The 24955-nt window shown below is 38.9% G+C and overlaps 2 protein-coding genes across 4 annotated transcripts; both read left to right on the top strand.

The window, feature by feature from the left end:
• Positions 1 to 12106: 12106 nt before the first annotated feature.
• On the top strand, positions 12107 to 20560 carry LOC115974780 (ubiquitin carboxyl-terminal hydrolase 18-like). Of its 3 annotated transcripts, XM_031095296.1 has the most exons (12): positions 12107 to 12202; positions 12325 to 12735; positions 14652 to 14847; positions 14940 to 15028; positions 15198 to 15283; positions 15403 to 15565; positions 15710 to 15833; positions 16684 to 16841; positions 17921 to 18005; positions 18145 to 18414; positions 18986 to 19047; positions 19483 to 20560. In XM_031095296.1, exons 2-12 carry the CDS (start codon positions 12392 to 12394, stop codon positions 20285 to 20287), a joined length of 2382 nt encoding a protein of 793 aa, XP_030951156.1. In that variant the 5' UTR covers positions 12107 to 12202; positions 12325 to 12391; the 3' UTR covers positions 20288 to 20560. The 3 variants fall into 3 exon arrangements, with proteins under 3 accessions (XP_030951156.1, XP_030951155.1, XP_030951157.1); XM_031095295.1 differs by having other exon boundaries at positions 12127 to 12735; XM_031095297.1 differs by having other exon boundaries at positions 12128 to 12735; positions 18202 to 18414.
• A 2123-nt stretch (positions 20561 to 22683) lies between these two features.
• Positions 22684 to 24104, top strand: LOC115977753 (putative F-box protein At5g60060). The gene has a single exon (XM_031099771.1). The coding sequence runs from the start codon at positions 22846 to 22848 to the stop codon at positions 23947 to 23949; it is 1104 nt and encodes a 367-aa protein (XP_030955631.1). The 5' UTR covers positions 22684 to 22845; the 3' UTR covers positions 23950 to 24104.
• The last annotated feature ends 851 nt before the right edge of the window (positions 24105 to 24955 follow it).

Here is a 24955-nt window from a genome sequence, read left to right as displayed (position 1 = left end):
TTATGGGCAGACCTTGGCTTCACACCCTTAAAGCGGTCTCGTCTACTCTGCATCAGAAGGTGAAGTACCCATCCGGAGACCAAGTGTTGGAAATAGTAAGGAGTCAGGCGGCTGCTCGGCAATGCCTAGTAGTGGCTATATAGCATCGGCTAGAGGCAGAAACCTCAGCTACGGCCGACAACGAGTTATAGCAATTAAAGTCCCCAGTATCAGGCTTGGACGTACCAGTCGATGGGGTAGAGTGCGAAGATCTGGAGAAAGTAGTTGTTGCTGGCGATCCGGAAAAATTCTTCCAAGTTGGGGCTAAATTGCCTTTGCAAGAGAAGGCGAGGTTGCTGGAATTCCTCCAAGCCAATGTGGACGTTTTCGCATGGAACCCGTATGAAGCCCCAGGGGTGGACCCGAATTTCATTTGTCATCGACTCAACGTGAACCCCGCCGTTGTGCCCAGGAGGCAACCTCCTCGACGACCATCGAAGGAACACGCTGAGGCGGTTAGAAGCGAAGTTGCCAAGCTCAAACAAGCTGGGGCTATCAAGGAAGTTTTTTATCCTTAGTGGTTGGCCTATACGGTGGTAGTAAAAAAGAAGACTAAAAAATGGCGGGTGTGCGTGGACTTCGGATCTCAATAAGGCTTGCCCCAAGGATCAATTTCCCATGCCGAAGATCGACCAGTTGGTGGATGCGACCGTGGGTCACTCTAGGATGAGTTTCTTAGATGCCTTCCAAGGGTATCACCAAATACCGCTGGCCGCCGACGATCAGGAAAAGACTGCCTTTGTAACCCCGATTAGGAACTACCATTACAAGGTGATGCCCTTCGGCTTGAAAAACGCTGGATCTACCAACCAACGCATGATGACGAAAATGTTTGAACCGCAACTGGGTAGAAGTATTGAAGTTTATATCGATGATATGGTTGTGAAAAGTAAAGTGGTGTCCGAACACGTGGAGGACCTCACGAGTATCTTCAGGATACTGAGAAAACATAAGTTACGCTTGAATGCTTCAAAGTGCTCCTTTGGTGTAGGTTCCGGGAAGTTCTTGGGGTACATGGTGACCCATAGAGGAATTGAGGTGAACCCATACCAGATTAGGGCCATTAACGATTTGCAAGCACCTCGAAATCCAAAAGAAGTGCAGAAACTAACTGGGATGACTGCTGCGTTGAATCGGTTCATCTCCAGGTCGGCTGAGAGGTGTCGTCCTTTTTTCCGCCTATTGCATAAGTGGCAAGGATTTGAATGGACCGCGGAGTGTGCTGTAGCGTTCTAGCAGTTGAAGGAATACCTGTCCAGACCACCTATCATGTCTAGCACTGAGGTGGATGAGGTGTTGTTTGCTTATCTGGCGGTTGCCCCTTATGTAGTTAGTTTTGTCTTGATACGAGAAGACAATGGCGTCCAAAGGCCAGTTTATTATGTAAGTAAATCCCTCCATGAGGCTGAGGTGAGATATTTGTCATTAGAAAAGGCCATATTGGCGGTGGTCCATGCAACACGCAAACTTCCGCACTACTTTCAGACCCATACCGTGGTTATCTTGACCCAACTACCTCTTAAGTCCATACTCAGAAGTGCTGACTACACCGAAAGAATTGCTAAGTGGGGCACAATTCTGGGTGCTTTCGATATCAAATACATGCCTCACACCTCTGTGAAAGGTCAAGTCCTTGCCGATCTGGTGGCTGAGTTCGCCGAATGCCCAGAAAAAGTTAATGTGAATCAAAGTGACATGGATGAAAAATTGGTTGGCCTAATATCCGCTTAAGGTGGGTCCTTTTGGAGGGTGTACGTGGATGGGGCCGCAAACCAATGGGGAGCAGGATTGGGATTGGTGTTGATATCCCCCGAGGAGGTCATCATTGAGAAGTCGTTGAGATTAGGGTTCTCGGCTACTAACAACGAATCAGAATACGAAACTTTGATAATGGGAATGAGTATGGTCCGAAAAATGGGTGGAAATGCTGTGAAATTATTCTCAGACTCGAGATTAGTGGTCGGCCAGGTGAGAGGAGAGCTGGAGGCCCGAGACCCAAGGATGCAAGGGTATCTGGACCGGGTTAAGCGTCTGCAGGCGAAGTTTGAGTCCTTCGACTTATTGCATATTCCTCGAGGTAAAAATACACACGCTGATTCCTAGGCAACCCTTGCCACCTCCTCAGTACGAAATTTTCCTCAGGTGATTATCGTTGAAGACCTGTGTACCCCCACCTCACCAGAAAAAGAGGTTTGCCAAATCAATCAAACCAGTCTGTCGCCAAACTGGATGGATCCCATATTAAAATTTCTTGAAAGTGACATATTGCCCGAAGATAAGGTGGAAGCTGAGAAAATATGAAGGAAAGCTCCTCGGTACCGGTTATCTGAAGATAAAAGGTTATACAAACTTTCCTTCTCTGGGCCATACCTTTTCTGTGTGCCTCCTGAGACAGCAGAGAGAATCTTGGAAGAATTGCATGAGGGCATTTGTGGAAGCCATACAGGAGGAAGGTCTCTATTATGTCGAGCCATCACACAAGGATATTGGTGGCCAAATATGCGGAAGGAAGTGCAGGAGTACGTTGAGAAATGCGATCAGTGTCAAAGATATGCTCCAAATATCCATCAACTGGGGGGAGTTCTTAACCTTCTCTCTAGCCCTTGGCCTTTTGCCCAATGGGGACTGGACATTGTTGGCCCTTTTCCCAAAGCCATAGGAAATAAGAAGTACCTACTGGTCGGCATAGACTACTTCACTAAATGGGTTAAAGCTGAGCCTTTGGCGAACATCAAAGACGTAAATGTGAAGAAGTTTGTTTGGAGGAACATTGTTACGCGATTTGGAATTCCCCGCACTCTTATCTCAGATAATGGACTCCAATTTGATAGCAATGCCTTTAGGGAATATTGTTCAGAACTGGGTATAAGAAACAGATATTCCACTCCGGCTTATCCACTAGGCAATGGGCAGGCTGAAACTGTTAACAAAGTAATAGTCAATGGGTTTAAGAAGAGACTGGATGACGCGAAAGGAAAGTGGGTGGAAGAATTGCCACATGTGCTTTGGACGTATCGAACAACACCCCGACGTTCAACGGGGGAAACTCCCTTTTCCATGACCTATGGGGCTGAGGCCATCATTCCCCTGGAAACTGGATTCCCAACGTTAAGGACCAGTACATTCTCTTCGGATAGTAATGATGCGATGTTGGAGAAAAGTTTGGACCTGATTGAAGAACGAAGAGAGAGCGCGATGGTTCAACTAGCTTACTACCAACATAAACTCAAGCATGGCTATGATAGCAATGTGAGGATGAGGCCATTAGCCGTAGGAGATCTGGTGCTGAGGAAAGTTCTGGGGGCCACCAAGAATCCAAATTGGGAAAAACTGGGACCTAATTGGGAAGGGCCATATCGAATCACTTCTGTAGCAGGAATAGGAGCCTATTATCTGGAAGACCTAGATGAAATAGCTGTATTTCATCCTTGGAATGTAAATAATCTCAAGAGGTATTATTATTAATAAAAGTATTTCAATTCAAATATCTCTTTTAATTTACGTCAACCATACATCCTGTGCTCCTGCATCCTATGATATATATTGAAATGTTAAACAGAAACTAAGTTATGTCAGGTCCTCGGATCGCAAACTTGGTGGAAATTAACGTCCTATGATGTATATTGAAATGTTAAACAGAAACTAAGTTATGTCAGGTCCTCGGATCGCAAACTTGGTGGAAATTAACGTCCTATGATCGCAAACTTGGTGGAAATTAACGTCCTATAATGTATATTGAAATGTTAAACAGAAACTAAGTTATGCCAGGTCCTCAGATCGCAAACTTGGTGGAAATTAACGTCTTATGATGTATATTGAAATGTTAAATAGAAACTAAGTTATGCCAAGTCCTCGAATCGCAAACTTGGTGGAAATTAACGTCCTATGATGTATATTGAAATGTTAAACAGAAACAAAGTTATGCCAGGTCCTCGGATCGTAAACTTGGTGGAAATTAATGTCCTATGATATATATTGAAATGTTAAACAGAAACTAAGTTATGTTAGGTTCTCGGATCGCAAACTTGGTGGAAAGTAACGTCCTATGATGTATATTGCAATGTTAAACAGAAACTAAGTTGTGTCAGGTCCTCGGACCGCAAACTTGATAGAAATTAATGTTCTATGATGTGTATTGAAGTGTTGAACAGTAACTGAGTTATGATAGATCTTCTAATCACAAACTTAACGGGAAATAACGCCCTGTAACACTCATTAGGGAATCAAAGAGAGATCTTTCGACGTAAGTTGGCATACAATCAAGGTACTGAAGGCATGATTTTATTTAGTTTATGAACTTTCGTAAAGAATTGCAATTGATTGGAAAGAATACGTGCATATCAAAAACGTCTCCCTAAGACCCTGTTGTATTAACGCTTATTGCCTATTACTGATTATCGATTGACGATATGTGTGAGTAAAATTGCCCCATACAAGCAAAAGGTAGTTGACATGAACCTATCCAAATTACAATAACACAGTGAACGAGTACAAAAATAACATAAAGTAGTAAAAGCGATAAGAAAATGAGCAAGGAAATCCCCTACTAAATGTCTAGTTAAGCTACAAAACAAGTTCTACTTTTTCAACTTCAATTGGATCTTTGGGTTCTGGCTGGTGGGTATGTCTGCCTCTGAAGTGGTGATTCCCTCTTTGGCTTTGGTAACGCCCCCAATTGGTAGAACTGTGGAGTCCAAATCCTGTTGAAAATCTTGGGAGGCCGTCTCTGCTTCCGAAGCGGTGGTGGTCTTGTCTGGGGAAGCTCCTGGAGGGGCAAGTCCCCCTTAAGCTAATTCCGACTGGCCACAGGGAGGAAAACTGTGAGGCGAAACCTCCTCGTTGAGGTTAATAACTGAAGAGGGAACATCAGCCTGACGGGGTAGAAGAACTAAGGGGCGGATCGCCTCGGGATAGAATACGTTCTCTGACTTACGTAACTCAGATGAGGCTTCAACCCCAACGCGGTTAAGAGACTCGCTCCAAGTTCTTGCGCAGTAGATACGGCATACCTCTGGAACCTCGGCTCTTAAAGCCTTCTCAGTTTCAGCTATACCAACCTCGTAGCCTCTCTGCTCAGCTTCGGTCATTTCCTGTTCGGCATCGATTTTTGCTTTCTCGGCTTGCTCCTTGGACTTTTCAGCTCGCTCCCTTAGCTTTTGAGTTTCCGCCAGGTGCTTCCTAAGAACTAGGACTTGCTCTTGAGTCTTCTTTAGCTCGGCATAGCCTCACACAGAAGTTTCCCTTGGTTCTCGGCCTGTTTTTGGTAGCCTTCTAATGCCGACTCGGCGCTCTTGCGAGCTTGCTCTTCGGCCTGTAACTTTTTATTTGCATCGGCCAAGTCCTGTTTAAATTTGGACAAGGTCTGTACAACCGTTGTCCGTCTTTTTCTTTCATCATCTAGCTGATCGAAACAGGCGTTGAGCATCTCATCTAGCTTGAAAGTATTTTGGATGATCTGTAGGAAAAAGGTTAACACTATAGTCAATTAAAAGTGCATATTGGTGAGTAAAAGTCACAGAATGAGAAAGATAAAAGTTAGCTCCTTACCATGCCCAAATATCGTTTGTTGTCGAGGACAAGTTCATTCTTCCTCATGTTCTTTATTTCGGCCATATCTTTTGAGAGCAATAAGGCTTCCTCTATGGCTGAGGCTATGTGACACCCTATGCCTCCGTTAAAGTCCCTTATAGATGCATCATCTCGCAGGGGCTCCCCATCGTGCATAGGTGCTGGCAACCATGCTTGTGGTTCAGGATGTTGGGAATCAGATTTCTCTTGGCCCCGCGCGGTTTGGTGCTTGGTTTTCTACTGCTTTGCAGCTCATTGGGCATCCTCCTCTCGAGTTGGACGAGACTTGCTCGTGTCTGCCACCTCCTTGCCCTTCTGTTCCCTGCGCCTTTTCTGCTCGGCAGCATTAGGAAGCGCTGGTTGTGGTGATGGCCGAGGAGGTTGACGAGGAGCAGGAGGAGGAGACCTAGCTGAATGAGATGAAGCCTGGGATGGTATTGATTTTGCAGGCGCACTCTTTCCCAGCTGACCTTCCATCAGCTCCAGCAAGCTTTTCTAGGGTTTTCTTTGTATCCCCATCTCGTCAGGATCTTCCTCGGGGTTTGTGGGTTGATCAAAAATTCTGAAATCGTCCGAGGGCTCAGATACTGCTACAACCTTTTCCTCGCTTTTCCCCTTTTCCTTTCTCCCTTTTATTTCCTTTTCCCTAAGGGTAGGTAGGGATGAAGAAGTTCCTGCCGAGACGCTGGCTACGAAAAGAGGCTCTGTGCAAGGTGTGTACTGGGGAAGTGGAATACCCTCTGGAACAATGAACCCTTCGTAGGCAACACTTATACGATGAAGTCAAGGATCGCAGGCTCTAATCACGCACTTCGGCGCCTGAAAAGCAAAAGAAAGGGGGGTATAGCCAAGAATTAAATGTGCTGCCTGGAGCTGACCATCAGCCTCGTTCACGTATATTTCGGCTTTCAGTAACTTATCCAAGTTCGCCTTATTAACTAACTTAAAGTTGGGCTTTGTGTAGCGTCTATCTACAAAACCGTTGAGTTGAGAGTGAAAATTGTTGGAGACAAAAATAATTAAAAAGAAAAAGTAAACGAAATGTGCTCACGAACTAAATATTATAGATCTATGACTACGCACCCACCTGGTGTTCCCTTTACCGTCAGGCAAGGCAGATCATCGTGCCATTCCCTAGAGAGAATAAGGAAATCCTCCTTTAGGTTCTTGTTTGAAGTGGGAAGGCACTGAATCAGTCTTACCTCAGGATATCTCGACTTGAGATAATACCCCTGACCGGTTAAGTGATGGAGGTTGTACACCCAATTCACATCATGATGGGTTAACTTTAGGTCCATTCTCTTATTCAAAGCATCTATACTTCCCAGGACCCTAAACATGTTTGGAGCACACTAGGTGAGGGATAGCCTAAAGAAGTTGAGGTAACTCCTAATGGTACTACCCATGGGGATAGTCATCCCGCCCTCTATAAAGGCAATCATGGGAATAACTACTTCCCCAGTTTGTCTGGCATCAGCCCACTCCCCTTGGGCTGCGTACCTCATCCCTACCGTTAAGGGGATTTTATACTTAGAGCGAAAGTTTCTAATACCTTCCTCGGATTCAACGAGACATCGAAATGGATTCTTTTGTTTCCCCATTTTTCTAAAAAACTTAGCAAAAAAGACTGTTGGGTTTGAAATAAAAGTGGTAAAAACTTCGAGAAGACTTACAGGTTCAAAGGAAGGACCTTGGACAAAGTACGATTATTTGTAGTCGCCAGGAAAATAACGAAAATAGAGAAAGGCAGGTTCAGTGTATGAACTCTAGAACCACGTAATCATCGAAGGTAAAGTACAGGGTTAATTTGAGAATGCCTTTATAGTCATAAGAGGATTGTGAGCGGTAAAGTTCCCGCTCACAAAACAAGGGAGGCCCTCTGCCGTTTGATTTAAATCACACCGTCGAACGTGGGAGACAAGGGCGTTGCCAAAATTTAATGCTGCCAAAATCGGGATGTTGAAGCGTCAGGGGCGTGCCCCAAAACACGCATAGGTACGGGCTTATGACGTCAAAATCCACCTTCTCTCCCGAGGAGTCGAAAAGTAGGATTTTGAGGGGCTATTGTGGGGACCAGTCAAACAACAGGCCCATTAAGGTCAGGATCGTGGAGCCTATGGCCCATCCAAGGATGCATATCCTTCCGAGGAGGCCAAGTCAGGTCATAAGGGTAATTACCGAGGGAGGGTGGTAGTCAATATCACGAAAGTAGAGTTCTGTATTCGTCCGAGGACGCCATACTCCTCGGCAGTATGCGTCCGAGGACGATCAGGACACGGTCTTGTTACAACCGGACCTCGGAATTATGTCACCACTGAAGATAGGATAACAGACCAAGGGGAAGAAAGAAAAGGCAAACAAATATCTATAACTACAGCTGCCTCCACATTAATTACATCTCAACCAACTCTCTGGCCGCATTAATGTGGAGGTGATACCTGAACAGTAAGGAGGTAGTCTTACAGCTGCCCATAGGAAGTTCCAGGAGCTGCTAGATGGGACAGAAAGAAATCCCTCGAACCCAACCTACACGTGTGTGGTAAGGATGGAACGCAAAGAGTGGTATATAAACTGAAAGAAGAACATGCAAGGAAAGGATCAGAACAAAAAAGAAAGAAAGAAAGCATAGACTGAAGAAGAAGAACGTACAAAAGCAAAAGAACTGTATCGATTACCAAAACAAAACGATCGTTGTACCAGCTCTGAGCCTTCAATATACGTGAGGGTGAATCTTTTCATTACACAAAAGTTAATCTAGTTCTTAACACCCACGCTCTACAAATTATATTGTTTGGGCCTATTTACTTGCGAACCCAGTATCGTTTTGGGTCGTTACAAATCGAGTCCTTACAACAGATATTTTCAATCCCCATTTGCTTTGCCATGGTGAGCCCGTCCTTTACAGCCCAAAGTTCTGCCACCGTGCTCGACGTGCTGCCCATTTTCCTCACAAATCCGCCTATCCAGTCTCCACTACTGCTTCTCAAAATACCACCACCACCTACCTTAACCGGATTTCCATACATAGTCCCATCAGTGTTTAGTTTTACCCAACCGGTAGGAGGTTTATTCCATTTCACTTGGATCTACACTTTACCCGGCTTGTTAGGTTCATTGGGGACAATAGCATAGTATTCCACACCTTTCTTAAGGCATAGCGAACTCATACCTTCCACAACTCTACCTGTCTGAAATAAAGTCTTATTTCTCTGCAGCCAAATGACCCAAATTGCTTGAGGAAACAGAATTTTCCATGGCACATGGGGTCTCAGGTAGCTAGTGGAAGTCCCACAAAACTTCTTTAGCCACTCTACCAAATTCAAACCAAAAAAACCCCAGTTGTTCTCCTCAAAACCCAGGTCTCTCCATACCGCTCTAGCCACCTTACAGTCTCTAAGAGTATGAATGATAGATTCCGCCCCTTCATAACATAACTCACACATCGGGTCAAGGTTTAACCCTCTTGAACCAAGCACTTCCTTTGTAGGCACGCTATGATGAGTGCATGGCCAAATAAAAAATTTGATTCTAGGGGATGTATGGGCTTTCCACACCCATTGATGGGTGCTAGTATTAAGGTTCAAAAGATTAAACCCTTTAGCTATGAGATAAGCAAAATTAAGGGAAAATGAGCCATCATGAGAAAAGGCCCAAATTAGCAAGTCTTCATGGGAAGGATTTGCTACAATGGGGATGCCTCTAATTTCTTGAAGGATTTTGTCAGGGAGGGCGAAAGAGATACACTCCGCACTGTTCATTAGGCTCTTGGTTGAGATCCTATCTTTCCCCGCATTCAAAGGGCCTTCAATTTGCTGCCTAAGAGGTCCTAAAGGGAGACAAAAATTAGCCCAAGTGCTTACACTTTCACCGTTGGCAATAGACCATCTAAGACCCTTGTTAAAGATAACCCCTCCCACCTTGCAAGCTTTCCATATTCGAGAGGTAGTTTGGTTCCTAGAATGACCCCTCAGACGAAGCAGGGTGAGATATTTACAAATGAGCATTTGAGCCCATGGCATATCATGGCTAGAGGCAATCTGCCAACAAAGCTTTGGCAAAAAAGCTGCATTCCTTACTTGCATGTCAAAATTCCCAAGCCCTCCCATATTAGTTGGATTTGTGACCTTATGCCACCCAACAAGATGCATTTTATTCTTGTCCACAGTAGAGCCCCAAAGAAAGTTTCTTACCAATTTATTCACCTCCTCACATACCTTGGCAGGAAGTTTATGGCATTGCATAGTATACTCGGGTATGGCAGTCACCGCTACCTTAATGGGCACAAGCCTCCCTGCTAGCGAAAGGCATTTGGATTTCTAGCCATCCAACTTTGCTTGAACTCTTTCCACAACAAAATGAAATTCATTACGTTTCCTTCCCTTGTGGATTAAGGGAAAACCAAGATATTTTCCAAGGAAATGGGTTTCACTAATCCCGGTAAGGTTCACAATATCCAACTTATCCTCCATGGTTACATTAGGTGAGAAGAATATTTTGGACTTCTCCTTGCTGATTTTTAGACTTGAAAGCTTGCAAAAAACATCCAAAACCTCCACTACAGCCTCTACATTTCTTCCATTAGTCTTGGCAAACAATAAGAGGTCATCAACAAAAAAAATATGGGAGAAACCAGGGCCACTGCGAGAAGCCTTAATCTTCTTCCAACTCCCCTCCTCGCACTTCAAATTAATTAAGGTACTCAAATACTCCATACAAAGGATGAATATATATGGCAAGATTGGATCACTTTGTCTTAAGCCACAGGAAGGACAAATTTCCCCAATCTGATCCCCATTAAAAAGCAATGCTGCCAAGGTAGTAGAGATGCAGCTAAGAATAAGCTCCACTGTGTCTGAGTGAAATCCCCTCCTCGCACTTCATTACTTCTTTAGTTGGTAATGTACTATGCACATTTTGGAAGGGATCTAGAAAAACAAAATCCCACATTCATATGATTATTTTAGCTTTAAACATTTCTTTTTTAAGACTTTCTCTTGTACCAACATTCTAAACTATATAAGTTTTGACCTTGTATATGTTATTATTTTAATATTAAAACTTTACATGTGGGTTTTTTTTTTTTTTTTTGGAGAAACAACTTTATATGTGAGTTAAAACCATTAAAAATCCATTTATCATGAGTTTTATTGGATTAAAGATATATCACAATAAACAAATTTCAAATAAATTGTGTTTAATATTCTCTATATAAAATATAATTAAATTTTGTTTAATTTATTTTACAAATTCTTTTATAAATTTTTTTATTTATTAATATCAATTAAACAAGTTTTTTTTTTTTTTTTTTGTTCCCTTAAAATAGGTTACCCACAAGTTATTATAAAGAGAAAAATGGAAAACCCCCCAAAATCAAATGTTTGGTGATTAAGGGTCCGTTTGGATGGAGGAGTGGAAAAGTGGGAGGATGGAAAATTGTGGGAGGATAGAAAAGTGGGAGGATGGAAAATATTTAGTTTTCCCTCTTGTATGTTTGGTTGGAGGGGTGGAAAAGTGGGAGGGTGGAAAACTCTTTTGTTTGGTTGGAGAGAAAAAGGGAAGGATGAAAAATGTAATTTATATAAATTGACTATTATACCCTTGTTGTATAATATGTAAGAAATAAATTTATTTATACTTATTACATAATATTAAATTTATCACATCACATATATAAATTTATATTATTATTTTTCTTATTATAATGTAAAAATTAGATCAGGTCATATTTGAAAAAAAAAAATGTTCAGGTCACATTGAAAAAAAAAATGTTCAGGTCACGTGAAAAAAGTAAAAAGAAAAAAAAAAAAAAAGAGAACGTTTTAGGTCACAAAAAAAAAAAAAAAAAAAAGGGAAGAACGTTTCAGGTCACAAAAAAAAAAAAAAAAAAAAAAAAAAAAAAAAAAAAGAAGGAGAACGTTTCAGGTCCAAAAAAAAAAAAAAAATGAAGAACGTTTCAGGTCAAAAAAAAAAAAAAAAAAAGGAAGAAAGGAAGGGAGGGCATTACCGTAAAACTGCCTTAGTGCAGTTTTCCCCCCTTGCTTTTCCTCCCAATTTGGGAGGAAAAAAATTTGTGGGCCCAGGGAGAAAATTTTCTCCCTAGTTTTCCACTCCCCCTATTTTCTTCCCATTCCCAAACAGTGGAAAACTGAGTTTTCCACCCCATTTTCCCTCTTATATTTTCCATCCTCCCTATATTCCACCCATCCAAACACAGCCTAAAAGTTGTAACTTCCAACAAGAAGCAAGAACGAAGAAAAATCCCAAATGATAAGCAATGATGATGCTTCTATTTGAGTTTCACGTGGACCCAAACAAGGCTTCAATGTCCCAAAGCTTCTCATTGGCCGTGATTTCCAACTTCTGTCACGACACGTGACCCAATCACACCACCGCCTTCATTACCCACAAAACCAAACCAATAGTACTCCTGGCTAGTACTTCACTAAAAACTAAAAAAAAAAAAAAAATTCTAAAACTAAACAAATTCCTTTCCAGGTAAGAAACCCAAAACCCAAAAAAAAAAAAAAAAAAAAAACCTCAATTGTGTTTGTTTGGTTGCGTTGTTGTTCCAAAATACGAGTACTTCTCGAATAAGGTAAGCCTCCCTTACCAATAAATATACAATTCCAAGCTCTTTACTATTGTTATTATTATTATTGGGCTTTTGGATTGGATCTCTGATAAACCCTAATTAGAATTATTATTATTAATAATAAGAGGGATTTGGTTGTGATGAATGAGAAACCCTAATAAGAAGAAGAAGAAGTTGGGGAGAAAGGCGTAGATGCTTGTCTCTGGAGGTGGAGGGGGACTGGACCTGAATTGGTTCCTGCAGTTCTTGTTTACTCTCTTCATTATCGCTGTTGGATTGCTCCACCTCGTCAAGAACACCGCTTCCAAGTACTTTGAGGTTGACGCCAATTTTGAATCAACCCCACCCAGAGATTCAGCAATAGTCGTAGAAAATAGCAGCACCACCACCACCAACAACAGCTCAAGCTCTAGCTCTAGCTCTAGCTCTGATCATCTTCATCTCAGCTCTCCAATGCCCAACGAGGACACCGCCTGCGCCCACTGCCGCAACCCCGCCACCAAAAAGTGCTCCGGTTGCAAGGCCGTTCGCTACTGGTAACTCTAAAGATGATCACTTTGGCTTACTTGTTTGTGATTCCTTGCTTTTTTTTAATCTGGGGTCTCTTGTTTTTCAATTAAAGTGACTGTTTTTGATGTTTGGTTGTGACAAGTTTTTTTTTTTTTTTTATAGGTAATTTTGGATTGATGCATTATAATTGGATAGAATTCAGTATAATTGGTATTCTGAAATAGTTTAATTCTAGCATAATTTTAAGAGTTAGTGGTTTTAGCAACAACTTGAATTTATGTTGAGTTCTAGTCTGCAAGAAAAGTTTATAAATTGGTGGATCCAGGACTTATTACATGCCAAAGATTATTAATTTACATGCCAAAGATTGAAGCTTGAATAGTGGTTTGCATTCAAGTGATTAGATTATGCAGAGTTCTGGCCTGCAAGAAAACTTTATAAATTGGTGGATCCAGGACTAATTACATGCCAAAGATGGAAGTTTGACATATATACTCAAAAGGAAAATCATAGCAACAACTTGGGCAAATTCAAAAAACACTTGGGGGAGTTCAATTTCAATTTTTTTTTTTTTTTTTTTTTGGTCAATTGCTAATTTCAACGAGTAATAAATGAATTTTATTTTATTTTTACTTAAATTATTAACTTTCTAGTTTCACCCATCTCCATAAAAGGACAGATTTGTAATTGCCTTGTATGAGTTGCTATAGGAAGCTTCATGTTTTTGGCATTGGTCTGTGGATGAAAGACCTATCCGCTTAAGGATTTACTTTGCACAACTATTATTCTTGTATAGGAAATACAACTAACAACTTACTAAAAATTGAATGTTGATGCTGTGTATCGTGGATGAGCAAGAAGGTGGCACATGCTGCCTATTACGATGCAACTTAAACTGTTGCATCTGATCTTGCAAGACTTTCTAGGTGAATTTCTTGTTTGCTGTCTTGAGACCTTTCTTTTCTTTTCTTTTTTTTTGTCTTTTCAAAAGCAAGAATTCAGCAGTGGATCCCCTGTCACAGTGGTTCTTTTTCTTTTTTTTTTCTTGGATAGCCATTGGTGAACATGAGTAGGGTAACCTATCCTTCAAGCCACTGGATGTTCTGGTGCTTCTAGCTATGGGTGGTGTTTGGGCAAGCATTTTTGCGCAATCTCTGGACTGATGATCTTCATGTCAATACATCAATTCCATGAGACTGTTATGGCATTTAAGTTTTGAAGTTTAATGATTGGTTCTGTGAACCAGAGAATATAGTTTTTCATTATTTAAGATTTAAATAAATTGTCTTTTTGGGCATTTTACTGGGTACTGTTGGCAGATTTGTTCTACAATGCGACTATATGATTCTTAGGTTAAATCTAAAATTTAATAACAAGAACCTGGAGATAAGCTTCATTTTTGTAATGTTATTATTATTGGGTGCAAATATTTTTTCTTGGAACAAAGGAGACTTTGCTTCTCTCTTATGTGGACTGCAGTAAATGTGAGAACCTCCTTTGAGAAAAACAAGCTCAGCTGTGCCTCTTGCAGATGATTTTTTGCATGAGGAAATAACTCTTTTGTATGTAAGAACCCATGCCCTTCACTTGTCCCCCCCCCCACTCTTTAGTTTAGTACTGGTATGTGATATACTTGTATATTTATATAAACTAGCATTAATCACTGCCTTCTTCTAGTTTCAACATTTTTATGTTTTTCAAGGCATTAGTATTTATTATTATTCCTTTTCTTGAATGCATTTCTTATTTGGTTGGTGAGTGCATGCATATGTTTTTGTTTTTGGCTGCATTAATTTTGTTTTGTTATTGTTTACATTATTTATTTGACTTTTTTACTGTTTTAGTGAGTTTCATCTGTAATGGTGAGTGTGTGCTTTTTAGTAATTGTTACTTGTTAGGTTCATAATAATTATCAGGTGGTAATTTTAATTTTTTTTCCCAGCTCGCATAAATGCCAAGAAGCTCACTGGAAATCTGGACATAAGACAAAATGCAAGGATTTGAGACCACCTGGGGTAAATTCAACTGCAGGGTCTGGACGCAAAACTTCTGGGCTTGGGGGTAAAAGTTGCTCGGGAATTGCACTGGTTCCTGCTCATGGTCGTGGAATCTCTAAGCCAATCAAGCAGCCAAAAAAAGTAATTGTTTGCCCCCCACCAAATACTTTTCCTTTTGCACTATAAATGGCACTTAAATAAGAAACCCGTAACTAAGACTTGTATCTTTTCAGATTCTTTTTCCATACGAAGAATTTGTGAATTTTTTCAATTGGGACAAGCCAGGATTCCCTCCTTGTGGACTTCTAAATTGTGGGAACAGGTTTGTGCATACCATAATTATGCTTTGGTATAAAACCATCAAGTGGATGCTTAACACATGTGGATATATTACACTAGTGCACATTTTCCCCTCCCCTTGAAATGAACACAAAATACATGCATGCATATGGGGTTCATGAATGGTGATTTTTTTCCTTTTTTTGGTGCAGTTGCTATGCCAATGTGGTTCTACAATGCCTTGCATTCACACGGCCACTTGTTGCTTACTTGTTGGAAAAAGGCCATCGGAGAGAATGTAAAGTCATATGCTAGATATCACCTTCCCCTGCCCCCCCCCCCTTTTTTTTTCTCTTTGGAGGGGTTTTAAGTGCTTAAATTATTTCTCACTCTTATGATTATTGATTTGTGTTCCAGGTAATCGTGATGATTGGTGCTTCCTATGTGAATTTGAAACACATGTTGAAAGAGCAAGCCAAAGCTTGCAAGCCTTTTCACCTATAAATATTCTCTCTCGCTTACCTAATATTGGTGGTAATCTTGGCTACGGAAGACAGGAAGATGCTCATGAGTTCATGAGGTTTGTGTTATTTGTGTCAAATTCAGTTTATTTACTTGAACTAGCAAATTGCTTCAGTTCCATTGAATAAGGACATAATGTAGTGTAACGGCATTTTATGTAAAGTTCAGTTCAATTTTGTGAAGTCCACTGTCTTGCTTGTAGGTTTGCAATAGATACAATGCAATCTGTCTGTCTCGATGAATTCGGTGGAGAAAAGGCTGTTGATTCTAGCTCTCAAGAGACAACCCTTATCCAACATATATTTGGTGGTCATCTCCAATCTCAGGTTATGCATATTATTATTACTGAACACAATGATTTTACTTGTTGTTTATGAGAGTCCTGTTACTTCTTTGTGCATTTAATGTGGGTGTTAGAGATAACATGGGCACTTGGGCAGTCTTCTTGTTTTTTATTTTCTCTACCCTTTTTTGACTTACACATAAATAGGCGATGGTTTTCTGAACAAGCCGTTTTGTAAAATCTCTAGACGTGTCTAACCCGTCTGAGTGCAGCCTAATGGTTGCAAGCTTAGGATGAGTTGTAGACCTTGACATTCTCGGTTCGATCCCCACTAGGAGTTCCCTTCGATTACCTGATACATGGTCCTGGTGGGTGGGTTGTGTCTCTGTGGTTTACTATGCAGGGGTGGGTCCAAAGGGCCTTGCCTTGTTGAGGTTCCACGTCATCTCAAAAAGATAGATCTCTAGTTGTGCCTAGTTTTTGGGCCTAACTTAACTCACTTTCTTTGGTGGCTCCCTGTTCAATAGAAGTAATTTGTATGTGGTTTATTCTGTCATGCCGATGGCATATAAATATTCTTTCACTTAATCTCTACAGATCTAGTCCTTGGAACAACCTGATTAAGTTATTCTATTTGTGCGTGTGTGCATGTTGAAATTCTTTAAATACTTTCAAAACACTAAGAGCTGGCTTACAATATAGCTGTAGTCATGCAACAATAGAGGTTAATGAATTTTCCTTGTGATTCTGATGTGCTTTTCAAATCACATTTCGATTTTTAGATTTTCTATTGCTAATTGTACATTTGATTCCTCTATAATCCTTTTTGTTGATTTCCTTTTGAGGTATTGAATTTTTGTGTTTTTTAAAAAAAAAAAAAAAATTATTTTCAGGTGATATGTACAAAATGCAATAATATTTCAAATCAGTATGAAAGTATGATGGATTTGACTGTGGAAATTCATGGGGATGCTGCATCTTTGGAGGAATGCCTAGAACAATTCACAGCCAAGGAGTGCCTTAATGGAGAAAATATGTATAAATGTGATTGGTATGGTTGCTTCTATTTTTCCATCAGGTTCAATTAAAAAAATTTTAAAAGAAAAAAAAAAAACTATAATTCTGCATACTGTATGTCAGCTGTGATATATGTGTGTTTTAGTAAATTTTCTTTCTTTTTACCTAGCCAAAAAAGAAAAAAAGAAAGAAGAAGACTTGTAGAATAGTTTTTAAGCATAATTTTTTTAATCGTTGTTTTGGCCTTCCTTTTAAAGAGGATAATCCAAATTTGTATTTTTGTTATTTTATTGCAATCCATCATTTGCATTACATGTGTTATAAAAGTATAGTTAGATTGGTCAAGAACTTTGTAACTCAACTGGTTGATACTTCCTAGTATTTCCAACGGAGATATTTAGAGTTCAAATCCCCTCACAACTATCAAATTATTAAAAATATATATTTTTTTAAAAAAATAACACCTAGGGTTGGCTCAAGTGGTCAAGGCCTTGGTCTTGGTGGTATGCTCCCTCCAAGTCTAAGGTTCAAATCCCCTAGGGTGAAAACAGTTTCTAGAGGCCACGTCCCATGGGCAAAGCCAATGACTGATCCTGTGATGTGGGTGTGTTAAATGGGTCCAGGGTTTAACAGGGTAAAAAGACAGGATGTTCTGCACAGTCTCCGGGGTTCCTCATCATAAATATTAAAGTATAGTTAAATTGGTGAATGGAGAGGATGATTGAATATTTTTGGGTATGGTGATGATTGAGATATGCCTAATTTGGCTGTTTTGGAAAATTTTGATGAACAAGCTACAAAAGAATGGGAGCGAGGGAAATTTACGGTCCCATATTTTTTTATGCTTCTAGTATGAAGAAATGCCTTTTGGCATCTTTATTTATATTTTTTACCTCTACATTTCTCACGAATTTGTGTTGCATTCAAGAAAGTCTTGTTGATTCAAGGTTTTTTGTACAATCTATTATATTTATGGATAGTTACTTGCATATGGTGGTTTAGTTTGTTGTGATCTTTTAAGTTTAATTTACTGATGCTTTGCTTCTAAATTATGTGTTTTCAGTGTCAGCATTTGATCTCATGTTAGAAACTATATATTTTTGCTGTTTGCAGCTGCAATGACTATGTTAAGGCTTGGAAGCGTCTTACTGTGAAAAAAGCTCCAAATATTCTTACAATTGCCTTAAAAAGATTTCAGGTCTGAGCTATTACATGTTCTATCTTATGTTTTGTAATGCACTCTTACTATGTTAAATGTGAATTCTAAGCTACATCATAGATTTTCACTTTCAAAAGTAATAGTGCATCATCTTGAGTTTGTGTAATTTTTTTGCTAGATTGAATTTGAGAATGTCTCTCAAAATTCTAGTTTATCTATCTGCAAATTTTTACAGAGTGGGAGGTTCGGGAAACTTAATAAGAGAGTTACTTTCCCTGAAACTTTGAATCTTAGCCCTTACATGAGTGAACCAGGAGATGGTACAGATGTATACAAGCTTTATGCGGTGGTTGTTCATTTGGATTTGTTGAACGCATCCTTTTATGGGCATTACAACTGCTATACCAAGGATTTCCGTGGAAACTGGTATAAAATTGATGATTGTAAGGTAGATCTCTCTCTCTCTCTCTCTCTCTCTCTCATATGTGTGTGTGTCATGCATGGTTCCTGCACACACATTTGCGTCACTACTCCCAGTGTAAGAATCGGTCCCTTTTATTCCTAAAAACCCTAAATTGATATTACATGTTTAGTTCCCACCAATTACTTGTTCAATAACAGCTAGTGTTGGAATTGTTCGTACCAGTGCCACTGACAGCTGCTGTAGAACTTGATACCTTTATACTAATAAAGGAAATCTTACATGGATATCTCATGTTTTATTAAGGCAACTAGTTGTACCCCTTTTTTTGTTGGTTTAAAGGAGTTCATAAGTGATCCCATGTCTTGAATGTCCAGTGTATATTTATGTTGGAAGTAGTAAAACAATGGACTATAATGATTGGATGGCTACTGTCCCCTTTCTGTGAAAGTTTTTGTGGATCTATAACCTATAGGTCATCTTGTGAAACATGGGTCCTCTGCAGCATGCACACGGCCATGGATTGGCAAATGCTCATGTTTTATCTATCATAAATAATTTACTTTTTTCTGTTCTGACCTCTTTGCAACTTTCTCAGGTTACAAGTGTTGAATTAAAAGAGGTACTTTCTCAGGAAGCATATATGCTTTTCTATTGCAGGTATGTGTGTGTGTGTGTGTATTGGTCAATGGCCGTCCTCTTTTCCTTCTTTTTTTATTGACATTACATTTTAAACCTTTTTTTTTTTTTTTACCATTTAGTTGCTTGGTGTGATTCAAATTATGGGGCCCTTGACTTGAGTTGCCTTGAGAGTTTAATTTTGGTTAGGTTTCATTGATTTTTGATTTCTTGCATCTTCAGCCTGGACACCTTTTTAAATTGCATAGTGCATGCAAATATGCTGACATATGCATGCTTGAACTTGTATGTTATTGTCCCTATAGATGGAATCATCTTTGTTTAAAAACTAATCAGTGTTTATGCTTGGCTTGAAATTTTGTGGAGTCTTAGCCTTTTTATGCCTGAGTGTGAATCAAATACACTAGTCTTGTAACGGATACTCTAAATGATCCTATTTTTCCTCTTGTTGAGCAGGGTGAGTGCTCGTCCATCATGTCTTAGACCTATTGAACCTTCGGTGGAGCAGCAGCAGCAGATGGTACAAGTGACAGCAGAGCCTTGCCTAAAAGAACAAGTTGAATGCTCCACAACTGTGGAGTCTCTAAATCACATGAATGGTTTTGCGGTATCGTCTGATGATAGTAGTCCGTGCCCAAAGGTTTCTAGCTGCGAAGAAGAGTCATCTACTGGAATCAACCCTGTAGCCCTAAAAGAAAATCATCAGGATGTGGGGGTGGTCTATGTCGAGTCAAGTTCTGTTTCTAAGGAGGTTGCCAGCTGTGAAACTGATTCATATTTTGGAATAAGCATTGAAGATTTAAGAGAAGAGCCAGAGGATATAAACACGACCAATTCTGGGTCACATTCACCAATTTCAGTAGAGTTCTCTAGCCATGAGAAAGAATCTTCTGCTGCATTTAATTCTGTGGCTGGAAGAGAAGATCCAGTAGATGTGAATATGGCTGATTCTGAGTGGTGTTCAGCTGAGTTAAAGGAGGTTTCCTGCAGTGAGATGGATCCTGTTTCAATGGATTGTAAATTTGTAAGAGAAGATTCAGGGGATAAGGAGGTTGAGTCAAGACCATCTGTTGCAAAGCATGCCGAGGTTTATGGCAATGGGCACATTGATCAAAATGAAATTCCATGTCGAGAAGAACATGCTCATAAACCAGTTTCGGCTGAAACTCATAAATTGAAAGACGTACGACCCCTCCACAATTCTGATTGTGAGAATGGAAATGGAGCAGAGAGAGTAGGAATAATGGGTGACAGTTTCTAATAATTTTAGGTTCTTTTTTCTATATTTCATATTCTTTCATGATCCCACCATCAAAAGGAAAAGATTTGAGTTGGGAATTCTTTCTGGGGTTTCAGTATTTGCAGAAATCTCGGTTCCATTGTACCATGATCAGATTGACTCTTAACTTATCAAAGTGGACACAGTTAAGGATATCGCAATAGATTGTAAGGAGGAGGAATTACCTTCACTCTCCATTGCTGAGCTAATTTTGTCTATAAAAATATCTACGGTAGAATTAATTTTCTTGTCTTATATGTTTAGAGAGAGCACTCTTTACTCCTAATTAAGTCGTTGCTTGAATTGTGTTGTGAAAGAAATAAGTACCTAATAATAATAATGATATATCGTTTCTGCAATTTTGTATGCATAATATTTGTATGTTGTTAACACTCAGGGATGAAGAAAAAAGACCTCACGGGTACAAGATGAAAATTCATTGCCACTACACACGTTCACCACCATATTATTTATGCTGGTAAATTGTAATGACAGATTCTTTATTTCTTTATTTAGTTCATTTGAACTATTTTAGTCTGCACAACAAACACACAGGCATGGAAACTCACTGCATGACTTCTCTTTTTATGGGATTTTGATTTTCTCAGGGGATTGAAACGTTTTCCTTGATACCCTTTAATAAAAAGGGTTTGGCTTGTGTTTAGTGTTAGAGCATTGAAGGAGACATGGACACGACATGTGTCTAAATTGATCATGTGGATGCAAATATGACATGTCCAAAATTGATCATGTGTCAAGATTGTGTTTTAACCAATTTTTCAGAGCACTGGACATAAGTTTTACTTTTGATTGTATTTTTTCTAAAGATCATTTTGGTATGGATTGTTCGCATGGTATTCTCATTCACATATTTATTTTTTGGACTTAATTTTTGTGTCAACTAATCCTAAATTATTTTTAATAATTTTATTATATTTTTTCCTTTAAATTTAAGTTTTAAAACATTTTAAATTCAAGGCTAGATAGGTATGAGATTCCACCACACACACACACATATTAATGATCAAAACAATATAGTTTTACTTACCAATAAATCTAAAGGCATAATAAAATTCGCAACAAATTTTACAACCATATAAGCTGGCAAATTGTTAATGGTGAATAATAAAGTAATATAAGTGAGGTTTATATTAATCAATAATAATTTACCAGCTCATGAATTTTATTGTAAAAACTATTATGTATGTAGCATTGCTCTTTACTTACATTTTAGCTCTCCCACGTCCCCACCGCTTCAAGAGTTTTATAAAAATATACTTTCATGAAAAAAAGAAAAAAAAGAAAGAAAAAAAGAAGAGTAATGATATGTATACAATATTTTTACCACACATTCATAATAAATTCTAAGTGTTAAGTTATTACTATCTGTTACTGATAAGCAAAAATTAAAGGTAATTTCAATAATAAAAGTTTAAATTATAATTAATAAGAGCACTTGCAATAGTGGAACTAAAAAACTATAATGCTATTTTAACTCCACCAATATACCAAAAAAGCCTTGCAGCAATGGAGGCAAAGTTATAAATTTTTGCTGATTTGCTACAGTGCATATCTATAGCAGACATCTAAAAAAAAAAAATTATTCAACCTCCAATTAAAATAATGCAACTTACTTTATTTTTTTTCATTTCTTTTATTCTATCTGCTCTCTCATCATCACTCTCAAGCTTAGTTCTCTCATCAAGCTCTCATCTCTCTCATCTCCCAACCCATGCTGTTGCCGTCCCACGCCATCCCAGCCCACGCCTCAGCCCACGCCGTCCTAGCCAATCCACTTTAGGTCAGTGCTCTCTCTTCTTTTGTAGTGAATTTTTTCATCTTCTGGGTGTTTGTTGTTTTGGCTTAATTTTTCTGGGTGTAGTGTTATTTTGTAGTGAAAAATGGTGTTGTCGCTATGTTGTTTTGGGCAAATGGTGTTATTTTTTTGCTGTTTTTGTTGGGTATAACATCTGCGGCAGTGGCGGTAAAAGATTCGTCAACGGCGGCGGCGGTGATAACTGTGGCAGTTGTGATTGTTGTTTATTGTATAGGATATATTATTTTATTGTAATTGATATATTATTTTATTGTGATGTTTATATTATTTTATTGTGTTAAAAACTAAAATAAACCCACTGCAACATGTATGTAGGTAAAATAGATAAAATAACTTTTGATGGAACTAAAAAATTAAATTTTTAACTCTATTAATGTGGATACTAACAACTCTCCACTCAAAAATTTTTGCGAGAATATTATGTACCTGTTACACTTGTACTTCTCAAAAAAAAAAAAGAGGGAACAATATCATGATTGGTTCTGTGCACGTCATCTGTAAACTGTAATAAAAAAATAAAAAATCAACGTTCAACAAAGGAGGCTGGGATTGGGGTCATCATGTAGTTGGAATTTTGGTACACTACAAATCCAATCCATCTAATAGCAGAATGAAAAGCAGTCACCCATTTCTTCTTATTTCCTTCGTATCAAATTATTACCCTTTCGGATTTCGTTCATAAACCAGAATTTTCATTGCAGGGATGGCCCCAGATTGGTCTTCTATTCCAGTTGATCTCTTGAGGCTTGTTGCAAACAAAGTCCACTCACTCGAAGACTATGTTCACTTTGGAGCAGTTTGTTGGTCATGGTACCATGCCGCCACTTCTCCTAAGAACAACAACCTCAAATCCTTATTTCCTTGGGTGATGCTTGCTGACAGAGAAAACAATGACTCGCGTGGTTTTTACAGCTTGTCTAGCAACAAAGTTTACGAGTTTGACTTGCCAGAGATTGTAGGAAAACGTTGCTGGGGCTCTCCATTTGGTTGGTTAGTCATTGCTGGTACTGACAATATGGAAATCCAACTATTCAACCCCTTATCAAGAGCCAGTATCTCTCTCCCCTCACAGACCACTTTTATGGGTAATGAGAACGAAAATTCTATTATGCATTATTGGTCTGTGAACAAGGTAGTCATTTCGTCAAATCCTCCTAATTGTATAGTTATGGCTATTTATTCATGTTATACAAAGTTAGCATTTGCAAAGCCTGGTGACCATGTTTGGTCCAAAATTAGACTAGACAATACTATTGGTACTGGATTCTCAGACATCACATACTTTAATGGAGATTTTTTCATAGCAAAATTCACAGGACAACTCTTGGTTTGTGATTTTTCTGGCATTGACCCAGTGGCAATAGAATTTGCACCATCACCTCCTGGAGTGGCAGACGAGGCTAGGTATCTACTGTATCTTCTGGACTTGGGAGGTGAACTTTGTATGGTATTTCGTTACTTTGATGTGATTGAGACTATAAACAATATATCTATGAAGACAAGGTCTTTTGAAGTGTATAAGCTTGATATGAACACTAAGACCTGGAAGCAAATGGATTCATTGGGAGATTGGTCCTTGTTTGTGGGAAATAACTACACTTTCTCTGTTCGGGATTTTGGCTATACTGATTGCAGGTCTAGTTGCATATACTTCACTCATGACTATTGCCAATGTTCTGACCAAATTAGTGGCAATGATTCTGGAATCTACAATTACAAGGGAGGTGAGATACATCCCTTACCCGTATCGCAGGATCTCTATTCTGTTCTTCGTCCACCGCTTTGGATCACACCACAACTTCTTTAAGCTGGTAAACTTCGCATCATTGAGAGTACAATGGCCATGGTCATTTTAATAGATTGCTGTAATTCTAATTCCGGTTGGATCATTTGATAGTATGTAATAATTCTAATTCCTGTCTATAAATTATGGATTATCCACTCAAGATAGATTACATGTTCTGCTACCATATATGATAAATTATTGATTGTCTCAAAAGATTAAATTGTTAATAAACCTTGAATTTAATCATTTATTATTCTAAGCTCTAAAACTACCTAATCGTGGCAAATTTGTGCAGCAGTTCATGGCTTTCCGTACTAATGATCCTACCATTTGAAATGGGTTTGTTTTTCTAATGATGAAGGCAAGATTTTTCCAATCTCTTGTGCATCATTCTTAGAGAAATTTGCATTGGCATTTGTAATCCTATAAATCAATCTGTCGAAACTAAATTAGTTGACATAATGAATATAAGTCTCCTCTTTCTACGCCTACGCCGTTTGAAAATGCAGAAGAAAGTAATGGTATTCAAATAGTAGACAATGAAACGTTTTGAATTCATTCATCATCGTTTATGCTTAGATAAGATGAGGTTATCGGATAAAAAACATTGGATGGAAAATTGGGAAATTCTTGGATATAAGGTTAGGGGGTTCTTGTTTATTAATATATCCTTATCCTCCCTTTTGGGGGAAGATAAGAGAGTTGTCGTTTGGATGGAATAAAAGGGCATTATGACAGTTTGCCATGGGTTCTTTGAGTGGCCTTGCAAAATATTTGCAAGCCCATAAGACCCTTGTAGGGTGTAAATAAACTACGTCATTTAATAAACAAGCTAAACTCAAGTTTAGGTTCAATTATTAAAGGAGCCAAACTCAAAACAAAATAATGTATTCATAAGTACGCTCGTAAGTATAAAACTTGATTGGAATGTATGAAATATTATGAGTTTAAACATATACATGTATAAAAATATACTTATATATACCTGAGTTTGGACTTTTTAAATAAATTCATAACATATCAAATC

Source organism: Quercus lobata, chromosome 2, assembly GCF_001633185.2.
Source record: "Quercus lobata isolate SW786 chromosome 2, ValleyOak3.0 Primary Assembly, whole genome shotgun sequence".
Classification (NCBI taxonomy): domain Eukaryota; kingdom Viridiplantae; phylum Streptophyta; class Magnoliopsida; order Fagales; family Fagaceae; genus Quercus; species Quercus lobata.
Note: the sequence above shows the minus strand (reverse complement) of the source record. Positions and strands in the feature narration are given on the sequence as shown.

Excerpts from the sequence above, each read along its gene's own strand:
- LOC115974780 (XM_031095296.1), top strand. The coding sequence starts at position 12,392 with ATGCTTGTCTCTGGAGGTGGAGGGGGACTGGACCTGAATTGGTTCCTG. Across the intron at positions 14,848-14,939 it reads CAATCAAGCAGCCAAAAAAA|ATTCTTTTTCCATACGAAGA; the intron begins GTAATTGTTTGC and ends GTATCTTTTCAG. Across the intron at positions 15,284-15,402 it reads AAAAGGCCATCGGAGAGAAT|GTAATCGTGATGATTGGTGC; the intron begins GTAAAGTCATAT and ends TTTGTGTTCCAG.
- LOC115977753 (XM_031099771.1), top strand. The coding sequence starts at position 22,846 with ATGGCCCCAGATTGGTCTTCTATTCCAGTTGATCTCTTGAGGCTTGTT.